This window comes from Heliconius melpomene, chromosome 10, assembly GCF_056956725.1.
Source record: "Heliconius melpomene rosina isolate 202511_hmr_F chromosome 10, ASM5695672v1, whole genome shotgun sequence".
In the NCBI taxonomy this organism is placed as follows: domain Eukaryota; kingdom Metazoa; phylum Arthropoda; class Insecta; order Lepidoptera; family Nymphalidae; genus Heliconius; species Heliconius melpomene.
The window spans coordinates 11,079,471-11,091,898 of NC_140398.1; the positions used below are offsets into that span (position 1 = coordinate 11,079,471).

General features: G+C 31.7%; 2 protein-coding genes across 2 annotated transcripts; one reads left to right on the top strand and one right to left on the bottom strand.

Annotated features, from left to right (window-relative positions):
• Positions 1-5,857: 5,857 nt before the first annotated feature.
• Positions 5,858-6,948, bottom strand: LOC146535624 (uncharacterized). The gene is made up of 2 exons (XM_085191091.1): positions 6,774-6,948; positions 5,858-6,322 (listed from the first exon to the last, which is right to left on the bottom strand). Exons 1-2 carry the CDS (start codon positions 6,820-6,822, stop codon positions 5,889-5,891), a joined length of 483 nt encoding a protein of 160 aa, XP_085047217.1. The 5' UTR covers positions 6,823-6,948; the 3' UTR covers positions 5,858-5,888.
• A 1,314-nt stretch (positions 6,949-8,262) lies between these two features.
• LOC146535625 (endoribonuclease Arlr-like) lies at positions 8,263-12,399 on the top strand. Its single transcript, XM_085191090.1, has 6 exons — positions 8,263-8,696; positions 9,743-9,854; positions 10,748-10,832; positions 11,132-11,284; positions 11,492-11,580; positions 11,852-12,399. The coding sequence occupies exons 1-6, from the start codon at positions 8,323-8,325 to the stop codon at positions 12,086-12,088; spliced, it is 1,050 nt and encodes a 349-aa protein (XP_085047216.1). The 5' UTR covers positions 8,263-8,322; the 3' UTR covers positions 12,089-12,399.
• The last annotated feature ends 29 nt before the right edge of the window (positions 12,400-12,428 follow it).

Genomic DNA, 12,428 nt, shown 5'->3' on the forward strand with positions numbered 1-12,428 from the left:
ATTGTGCACATTATTTGATATATGTTAATAGTTCTTAGTCTTATATATTCTTATATACTCTGTATTTCATATTTTTATGTAAAAAATCTGCTCAAATAATATGAACGCAATAAATCATTTGTATACATAATTCATATCTCTCACATTGGAGGTAGATAAAACATAGAGTCGCAATTATCGCATTATCCAATTTCCAATTTTCATCCAAACACATCTTAAAACAACTAAACTGACAAGCGCAAGTTCTGTCCGTTCGTCGAGACCATATATCTCGAGATCGCGTTGACATATCAATGAGCTGAAAGCTGAAATTTATGAGCCTTCTGTAGAGGAGTCCGACTCACGCTTGGCCAATTTTTTATATTTAATATTAATAAATAAAATAATTTAATTTTAAAACTATCTTTTAGATTTTAATGACTTTCTCAGTTAACTAAGTTTTTTAATGGCCATAGGCGCTTTCTCGCACATACTCGATTTTAATATTGACGACGTAGCCGTTATATGTTAATAAATATATGTTCATTCGTTATTTATACATCTTTTCTGTTGTTGTTGATATTAACTAAACGCGTTCTCAGAAAGGACATGAAAAATATTTGAAACAACGATATAATATTTTTTAGCAATTATGACAGTGAGACGAAATAATATATACATATGCAAAGCAACTAGTTAGGTCTACCTAGGGAACCTAATGTTAAGACCCACCGTTGCACACTCCCCATCAAATTTTCTATACATTACGTGTTGATGTCAGACCTCCACACCGCGCTCTGTCTTCCAGGGCGAAAGATTATACTTTAAATATATTAATTCCGAGTCGGAATTGAACCCACGAGCATCACGTTTTAAGCCAGCCGATGTTCCACTGCGCCACGATACCCATGATATGTATAAGAATATTAAAAAAATATATACTTTCATAGCCTAGCTCTGACTCTAAAAAACATTAGTAAAAAACGTAAGAGTCCATTACAAAATATTTAAATTGCAAATTCCAATACAATTTACTAAATATTAGATTGTAAGCATATTGTACCTATAGTTTATATGGAATATTCAGCTAGCATTATATTCCATGCATTATTTCTATTGATATGTTTATAATAATTAAAAGACAAATTCAAATAATAGTCAAAGAAAAAATATTTAATAAAATACGAAACAATGAAAAGTTTCGCCATGTTAAGACTGAAAATCTAATTAAAACTAATTTTATAAATAAAACATACATATATAAAATGAACGGTAAATTAAAAATATATAATTACTATTGCTATTATTTTTGTTTCATATCTCATTGTTTTTAATTTTTTGCTAATATATAAAATATATATATAACGTTTCACTTTGGAAAGTAATAGGAAAACATGGCGCTATACGCTCATAAATTTATTTTACGAACATCACTTTAGAGTGTCTCGATATTTATTTATTTTTTGCTCAAAGAATTTATCTTAACTTTCTCTGTATGTTCAACTAATAACTGTATGATATCTGGCAACCAATCAAATAATTACGAAAGTGTATCTTTCATATATAATATTTACATATGTTATCTATCTTTAGGGCAAAAAAATATAATAAAAAATAATAACATTCTTCAACTTTGAACAAAAAAAATGTCTATATATATAAATAAAATTGAAGAATGATTTCAAAATAACCGTGTTTTTGCATATAAGTACTTACGTAAAGCACAAACAGACAATATTATTTTTTTTGTCTTTCTGTCTGCCTGAAGGAAAGACCGAGTTTATCGTGCACGTGTACTTCCGCCTGCCTAGATAGGTATGATATAACCAAAAAAAGTTCTATTAAATAAATCAAATTTTGCGAACATCATCAAATAAAACCCAATAGATTTGAATTACGATTTATTAAGTGAGATAATTAAATAATTAATTTTCCCTAAATAGAATTAAATAAACATTTGTTTATTACAAGCAGGGGAAGCGCAGTTACTGCCATATAAAGTGTATATCGGTATTATCGAAAATCTCTGTTTATTGTGTTAAATGAAAGAGTTCAACGAGTGCGCAGCTAAAATCACTAATTAAATCGTAGTATTAATTGTTTCATATTTTTCGCAATGTAATACATAAAAAATCTATAAATAATTGATTTATTATGCATATATACATTCGTATCGAATAACAGATGTAAAATCAATCTCGACGAAGGCGGACGGCGGGTGTTATCTCGTATCGCGCCGCCACCGCACATGAAGATTAAAACAGAAAGTAACGTTTGCCAAATTCGTGCACCTTACAATGGGCAATTTATTCGATTTCACTCTTTCCGAAAAATTTCATATTTTTGTGCGGGCGCTACGGGTGGTTACGAGAGCGCTGCCAATTACTTAGGAACCAAAATAATTAAATAAATAGGCAATATTTTAAAATTATAACGATGTCCGAATGTATGTACAGCCTTACAGATCTTGTTTTGCTATCTAGATAGATAGATCTACGTAAAGAGCGTTTTTCTTTATATAATCTAAGAACAGAATTACATAGATACAATAGATTTTTTTTTACCAGAATATTACAGATACGCTGTTTCGCTTACATTAGTTTCAATCGTTAAAACTTGCCCTTCAGCTATGACGAAGTCGTGCTCAACGACGTCAAGCCGTATTAAAAGTTATTAAAGACATTAGTTCTGTGTGAGAGTGAAAGTCTAATTCATTTGGTAAAGTTAAATCTATATTTATATAATTTAAAACTAAAGGAGCACCGTCTGCTGCGCTTTCCCGGAAGTAGTGACCTAATTCCACGTATGGGGGTGAATTTTGTAGGGTTCTTTCCTTTTGCGATCAGTCGATTGTCTGTTCGAAATATAAAACAAATTGCAAGAGTTGATTGCGAGAAATTTAATATATTGCCATATTAAAAATATGTGTATGTCATATTTTTAATAAAGTATGCTGATAAGATTTTTTTTCTTCTGTACTCATAAAATTGTGACTGAAGTACAAATAAGGAATACTTAAAAAATATTTTGTTTTTATAAAGAATTTTTAATTGTAACATACTTAAATATCGATATAAATTGAAATGTACTTTCGAAGTACTTACTTGAATAAATATTCTATAAGTGTTCATGAGTAAAATGTTTTCACACAACTTATTGTACCAAAATAAGTTTGCGGTTTTTCTGATCCGCTTTGCATAACGTTTGTGTGTCATATGAATACGAAATCGGATTAAATTGGTCAGTGGGTACTTTTGTAAACATTCCTTGCCTATTTCAAAATAATAGTAATCCATTTGCAGAAACAATATACAATTTATATTTACTTTTGTAGGCATGGTATGTATTGTTATTGTAAATATTTAATTTAACGTTAAAATATTTTTAAGGCCAGTCCTGGCGCAGGGGCACAAAGTGTGATTGTAACCGTAACTGGTTGCGGGCTCGATCCTTTTTCCATTTTCTTCGCTCTGGTGTCGAGGCAAAGCGCGGCGTTGAATTTCGCCACGAAATTCGGCAGAAAGAGGTGAACAGAGTGTCTTAACACTAGCTTCCCTCTGCCTACCCTGCTGTGTGCGGGATACAGCGTGAAACTGATTCAATAAAACGGATTTTATTAAGGATGCAAATTGATATGCATAATATGACACAGTAAAATTGAGTAACTTGGCTCACTTTAATGACTCCTTTGACGCACACGACTTACACAATAAATAATTTTGGACCAAGGGTCAATGGCATGCTGTTACGTCGTCGGCTACTCACGGACGCGATACTTTCATAGCATATTTTATAAGCTAGATATCATAGTACACGCTGCCATTATTCCTAGAAATTATGGCTGTGATATAATTAACCTGAAATTTTATTTTAGTTTTGTCTTTGTCTTTATTAATTAGGACATCTATAACAGCCGCTTTCTATAACATATAAAATAAAATAAAATATTAAAAAAAATGTTTTATAATATACGTTAAAATATTAGTAATAGGTTCAATATTTTAATTATTAAATTTGTACTGGTATATTAAATATAGTATTGAGAAACTACAAAATATAAAAAAGACTTCAGTATCTATCACTAAAACTGAACTAAATACAAAAGAAGCTATCACTGTAGGTACTTATAAATTTATAACATACTTAGCAGGAAAGTAGACATCTCTACAATGTTCTTATTATGAGAAATTCAAATAAAATTTATAATCCATCCATATAAATAATTTAGAAATGATAATATTACGTCGTACGGAAAACGTTAACCTGTCCACAGAGCATTCATCTTTGGTAATTCACTTTAATTTATTATAATCGTCCATTGGAACTTTTGAATTGAATTTTCACATGACTACAAAATATGAAACCACTTTCGCCGAGTGAGGAATGTATGTAACCACAAACTGATATCTTGTTATTGTGTGTAGATTAGCTGGCATAAAATAACCTATTGTCTAAAAATATACTATTAATATTTCGAGACATCGCTTATTATTTTATTTTATTGATGTTTTATAAACCTAAAATTACTTATCTGAATGACTATTTATTTGGTAAAAGTAATTTATTTATTTTAGAAAGTTCGTATTTATTAAACTTTGAAAGATCGTCAAATCTAGATTGAGATCACTCGTCTTACACTTGCTGTGATAATTTGTAAAAAAATAAATGTAAATATATTTTTTAATTCAAAGAAAGTAATTGGTCATTTTAATTTTTTTCATATCGTCTAGTGAAATGTAGATGCGATTTCTCACAATTTCTAATGGTTACTTAATCGTTACCGCTCTATTCAAATAGACTGGCAAAATTTCAACTTTTATCTTTTCAAACAATAAAAAAAACTTTTAAGTTCTTAAGTTATTAAAATTTAACTTATTTATTATATAAGTATTGCAAGCAAAAGTGATTCATTGTTTATTATTAAGTTTAAAACGCGGACGGGTTGCACAATACAAATGGAGCGCATTGGGCGTAAAAGGTCCTGGCGACGTAACACTTACTCGAGGCTGTGACTCACAAGAGTGAAAGTGCCTTATGCTAATGTCATCCGTCCTCTTTATTACCGGATGGCCTCAAGGTTGTTTATGACGTGAAACATTTTTTTTTTAAAATATTAACACATGCTTTAGCATATGCGGGCTATACCTATAAACACTATGCGTTTTTAATATAGGTTCGTTTATTATTAAAGGTAGAATAGGAAATAGGAATGAAAAAAATTATAACTTTTGATAAATAAGAGGGCATAATTTAAAAAAAACATAATTTGATATTATGAGGCAAATGGAAATAATTTTGTATTTAAAAAAATAAACATATCCATAAACTTCGAATCGATGACCTCAGATTTACTGTGGAAATATAATTGCTGCGAATGATTTAAAATAAATAGTAGTTATCAATAGTGTATCTGTGTAATTAATGCTGTTCGCAATTTCAATATGGCGCTAGCGGCATTCGGCAATGCAAAATAACGCAACTCAGTAATTTAATAACATATAAATATAATTTCACTTCCATACGAAAATTAAACTGAATAATCTATGTGGAATTTCGAAAGTTATATTTTCCAAACGTAATGTCTAACTTTCACTGTGTTGCGTAATAATTTATCAACAAGTCCTTAGTCATGTAGACAAATTAGAACACGGGTGCACCCTCATGTTTTCCGTCGCCACTTTCACTGCTACAATTGGAGGCTCTGCAGCAATTGTTTACGCCTTCACGCGCCTTTTCTGTCACGAGATGTATCCGGCTGATGTAGCGGTCGTTGACTTTAGAAACAAGCAGTGTTTCTTATTAATTTTCTTATTGTATTAAAATGAGATATTGACTTAATTATATATAATGTACAACGTAAAACAAAATAAAACACTGGTTTTTAATTAGGATTTATATTATTAATATTTCTAACCCTGTTTTACAGCTTGACTGTAGGAGTAGGGCCGAATAGGACTGGCTTTGCCTTGGCTATCGTAGAAATGAACCAATGATTTGACACTTCCAGGCCCAGGAGTGGTAATAGGATTAGGAACAGGAGCAGAGTTCACTGGCTTAGGAGTGATGAGATTTGGTGCTTGTTTTGATGAAGGAGAGGATGGTAAGACATTTGAAGGTGAAGGTTTTGGCGCAGGTTGAATAGCCGGTATAGGTGATGGTGCTGGTTGTGGAACTACTGGTTTTTGGCTTGGTACCGGAGCCGAAGGTGGGACCACAGGTTTCAGAGTTGTTGCTTGACTTGGCAAAGGACGATTATTATTCTGCGCAGGTCTCACACCACCTCCTTCCATATTTATAAAATCAATATTAGCATTTTTGTTAATAGGTATATGTGCCTTCCGACCTGGAAAAAATTTTGAAGTCAATATAAGCATTCACAAAAAATGAAGATAATATATGAATATGTAAATCATCCTTTTGTTATTCTTATCTTAGCTTCCGGCTGTCCCGCATATAACAGAGAAGAAAGAGGAGACCTAGTATCAAGAAACTCTGTTTTCCACTTGTCATCCGAATAAGAGACATCGCGCGTTGAGTGCGGAACTGAACTGTCACATTTTAGCAGAGGCGGAAAATAGATGAAACCAATGCGACGAATAAGAAGCTGTTTCATCGAGCCATGTTATATATTGTATAGATACAACATTTTACGGATTACTGGCTTTTACACACACATTATATTTATATACAAAAATAATGATATTTGTAAATATACGGATTGAATATAAATGGTATGTGAAATTCATGAAAAATATGTAACTAAGCAAGAAAGTAAAAAAAGCAAAAATACTCACATTCTGCGTAACTAAAGGCTAGTAGTAAAACTGTCAAGAAAAACTTCATATTTTTAATCAATCAACTATCGTAGTCTAAATATATGTGTTATGATTTCAAATCAAAAATATTTTAAAGTTAAATAGGTGTGGAGGTCGCGTCAGCGTTCTCGAAGCACTGAGTCTATAAAGCCAGTTGAGTCTACATTGACCTTTGCCAGCAAGACCTTACGATAGCACGATTCGTGATACTCTATGATTAAAATTAACGTTTTTATTTGTTTATAGATATAGCTTTTAAGCATTGATGCTATATTCACAATAATTTTAATATTCAATGGATATTTTTAAATGCTAGCGTTATAAATAGTTTCCTTGTATTCAATATTTACATCTAGGTATGTAGAGCGCTTAAGAATATACATAACTGTAAATATAAGTAAGTTAATATGTATATATGTACCTATACAATTATAAAATTACTTAAACATTAAGATAAAAACAACATGTAAAAAATAAGCAAAGAGTTTTCTATGACGTAAAAATATATTATTCGACATATATATCATTGTTGGACGGCATATACATATATATGTTGACTACTGCGACGGTCTTCCACTAATTTTCTAATTCCTGGTAACTAGATATCACTTGGAGCGTTTTAAGTAGACAAATCATTGTAACATAAACCTAGTTGATCGAGTTGCTTCGTCGTCCATACTCCATGGCTTGCGTTAATATTTAAGAAGTAGCACATTTTTATTTATATTATACCTACGTAAAACATGTTAATGTGTTAGGTATACAAATATGTGAATTAGTTTTCCTATTGTCGACTTTATTACCCAGTTTTAGTTGACACGATTACTTAATTATGAACAAAAAAATACAGTCGAATTGATAATCTCCTTTTCTTACAGAAGTCGGTTAAAATAGTAAAATAATTGTTCGATTTTTCCGATGTGCATCTCCACGCACGCATCTAGTGCATTACAGGTGTGCATCCATCTGGAACAACTTGCTTAATATGTTAATAGTTCTGTTTCTTCTCGAGAAGTAGACGATTTTCAATACATATTGACAAAGACATAAATCTTAGAATATTGTAGGGATAACAACATAAACATAAAATAAGTATGTAACTCCTAAACTGGCTCTGTTATAATTAGTAACGAGTACATCATTAGCATATAAAATGTATATTCATATGCATGTGTAGAGAACATTTTTTTATATGGGAATTTATTAGCAATTGTCGCCACTACGTTAAATCTAATTCCGAGCAAACAATTTTAAACATAATTTTCCTAACCACCTCCAAATTTCAAATAAAGGCCGAATATGTTTACCGTACCAGAAACCCAGCATTTCGCATTATATATTCAGGGCAGTCGCCACTTCTAAAACTGGAAATCCGCAAGTTGAATCTCAATAACATACCGTATCTCATACGAGTATACATTAAGCATGACGTCACCCAAAGGTCGTACAGTATCGCCTACTCGACTCGGACCCGAGACATCACTAGTGCGCCGTGATCGCGCTACTCTAAACGTTACTTGTGACCAGGATGAAATTTACATTACTTATCCTGCTTGGTGCAGCAGTCTGCCGGGCTGATGACATAGCGTCCGCTGCAGGTCAGATCTTCAATAGCATTCTACCCAATCTTATAAGCAACTCTGTCACCGGTCAACAAGGTAACACCGCTACAAACACTCTTCAGCAAATCGGAACCGTTGTTGGGGGAGTTGTCGATTATGCTAAAAAGAAAAGCTATGAGGACATGCTGCGTCAGGTCCAAGATTCAACCTCGGACGAAGACCTGCTCCGTGTTAGCGAAGAAATGTTTAATGCAGATATTAACAACGCGCTCAATTACATTCAAGTTAATTTACAAGGGAAAACTAGTCCCATGTCCAAGGGCGATGAAGCGCAAACAAAGTAAGTTCCCTTATATCTAAATAGTAACTATAGTATATTTATTGTAGAGCGGTTGAAAATAGAAGCGGACATTTACAATTTTCGTTATTTCCACGATGGTTAAATTGCTTATTGCAGCAATCGACACTGTTTGCACTGGCCACTTTGCGATACCTAGTATCTACATAATATTTGTTATATTTAGTTATGTAATCTAATGATACTAAATACAATTCTAAATACAAATAGAATATTTTATTGTTCAAATTTATATGATAAAAGCTTTAATCTATCATAAAAGTTTTATTATTATTATAAAAGACATATATTAGATTTCCGCCGAATTCTGGAGGCAAGACGTGTTAAGTGGCGGATCTCAACTGCGAAGAAATGATAATATTATTTCATTTTGTCGAATGGGAGTCGAACCCACAACCTGTCGGGTTTACACGCTTGTGCCCTTGCGCAACTGGCCTCATTACTGACTTTAAATGTATAATTTTGTTTCAAAAATATTATCATAAAACTTCGGCCCTAATTTATAAGAAATAATAATGTCAATTATTATTGCTTGTTAAACTGTGTATCTACTAAAAGTGATCTTTGCATGAGGTCATCTCTGGGTTAGAAAAGATAAACATGATTGTTTACTCTTTGTTAAGTATCAAATTCAGCGAAAACATTATTTACTAATATTAATTATTTTGTTATATAATATATAATAAATTGTTTTAATGAAAAAAAAATTAACCAAAGATTTAGAAAAAGACATTAAATTTAACCAAATTGGAGGCCAGTCGTGGGGCAGGACACAAGCGTTAGATTCTAAACACCAAGACATGATATGTGGATTCCATGCCTCTGGCTGTTAAATTCAGCCGCTCAATACGCAATACCTCCAGAATTTGGCAGAAGGGGAACGAAGTGTCTTATGGAACGGGAACGGAGTGTTCCCAGGTTCCTTCTGCGTACCCTGCTACTAGCGTGATACAGCTTAAAGCTAAAAAAAAGAAAATTAAAATAAGCCCTTTTATTATTGTACATATTTTCTATTTATATATCAACAGCCTCCTGAACGTACCTGAAAATGTATGGAACGGACCAACAATCCGACCATTCGCAGCACTTTTCGACAATTATCACAAGAACGTAATCAGGCCTGAGTTTGTTACGCCAAATGTAAGTTAACATCATTTATTTAGTTATTATTTTTGCCTATGAACTTATTTGAAACAAAAATATGTATATTTAGATATATTTAGAACATATCTTGAACCTACATGTGTTAAAATATGGTAGGTACATATATAATGACTTAGGTATCTAAGTACTTAGTTGAATATTTGCTGATGTCCGGTGTTTGTCCGTTAATAGCTTTTAATAAAACGTTTTGCTTATTTTATAGTTAAAATAGTTACTGTTTGCTGTAAGATGCCCCTTAAATTTAGTTTTAAATTATTTTTAACTTCTGTATTAGGTGCGAAATCAGCATTAGAGTAGGCTCATTTTTATTGGCTTCCGAGTTTTGTATCTAATAATGCCTCTAAATGTTCCAGTTACTAGTTCTGCCAGTAACTTTGCAGTTACTTAAATTTAACTGCTAGAGCAACCTAACAAGATGAAGAACCTGTGACTAGACAGGCTATATTACAAAATAATTTAATATTTCTCCCGATCGATAGGCGCTTTTATAAATGCGCAACGATAGTGTCATACTACTAGCTAGCATACTGAATAATGTATAACATAACTAATACAAACAAAAACAATGTGATGACAATCAAATATGATATCATTTAGTACAGTCAGTGTAGCTAGAGGCCAGGTCCGATTCTCACTAGTAAATTAAATAATTTCGTTTCCTCCTCTCTTCCTTGTATGTAATGCTATGCCTCTAGAATTCAGCGGAAAACAGGGAACTGAAGTATGATAATGTGAACGTAATATCTTAACAATAGATTCCCAGGTTCCCTTTGCCTACTCTGCTATGAGCAGGACAATAAACAGAGATTCATTATAGTAAATACGATTTGTTTTATATAACTTTGTATTAAATTCAATTAATGTTAAAGGAAGAAACAGAGCAGATGACGTTCATCAACACAATTCTGGCCACAGGACCGATTAGGAGCCTAATGTCATTCCTCGTCAGCAAAGGTGAGTAATTTACCTAACAACCTTGTGACTAAGGTACCTTACTAATGAAACGAACTAAGCTTTAAAATAATATGTATAAATAATATTAGTTCATACTATTGTCTTATTTTATATTGAGAATTAATTGAGATGAATATAGTGAAAAAAAAAACTGAATTAACGCTAAAGAATTTTTTTTTGTATAAAGTATTCCTAGTTTATACTCATACTCCGGGAAAAAAACTTTTTTTTGTAACATATTTTTCCCCGCTACGTTGTCATATGTTTTCTAAAAAGTAACATTATTTTTCTTTTAATAGGATTAAACCAAATGAACGAATATAATGAGCAAGTACAATTGCTAAAGAAAATCTGGTTCACAAAATACGCTCGCCACTGGACTGGCTTGTGCAAATGCAGTTGCGCTTTTGAAAATATCTTCATGGCAGAACTCAATTCAAATACCGTACTTGGTAAGTAATAAATATTTTTTTAGCTTATGTATCCTCTTACAAGGACGAGGAAATGAAAATATTAAATATTTAATTCCTCTGAGTGGGAATCGAACCCACACCTGTCACGTTTACGTACACGCTTGTGTCCATGCATCATGAAGGCCTAGTTAAGTAATGTACTTATTATATAAATTAATAACACTCAATTAAAATATTTTTTTTCAGGTCTCCACAGCTGGTTGTTCTTCGCTAAGCGCGAGATGGACCGCAAAGCAAACTACCTCGGTTATATTGATAAACTTGATCTTTCTGGAGTAAGTATAAGTATTTAAACAATTAAGTATAAATTAAGAATAGTAAATAATATGTATTTACTTAGTATCTACTAAGTACATAATTACCTACTATTCTTCATTTTTGGCCTTGTGAAGTAAGCAGAAAAAACTTTTTAGACTGGGATTTGAATCGAAAACGGAAATCGGAATATGAAATTGTCCATTAAATGCTAAGAGGAACTTAACTGATAATAATGAAAAATAAATTATCGGCTTTTATTATTATTAACATATCATATTTATCTTGCAGAAAGGATTAATACTGAAACAGCATTCGATTCTTAGCGAAACTAAAGATGCACCAGAAATTACTATGTTCGTGGGTACTTCCCCGGAATTGGAAGTCGCTCTATACACACTCTGCTTCATGGCTCGCCCCGACCGTCCATGCAAACTACGTTATAATAACGTACCGTTTACAATTCAAACTAAAACTTTAAAAGCAGACAATGTCTTGCTTATAGATACAGCTTATCCCGTTTTTTAATGCTTATTTATTTACCAACAGAATGTTTAAATTTGCTAATATATAAAAATAAAATTGTTGTAATAATAGTTTTGTATCAATTCATCGTAAAATAATTGTTGTAATAGTAGTTTTGTATATATAAAAAAATAATATTTACTGTGTAGTTGAAAAAACATGATATATGCTTTTTGTTTAATAAATACCAAAATATTGTATGGAAAAATAGTGAACAACTGTTTGTTTGCATCATTGTAATTATTATGTGCTCCTTGCGTTAATGTAGAATAGAAATGTATTTTTATATAAAACTATGAAAAATAGTTATTTTTTTTTTACTTACCCTAAAATGTACTGTAAT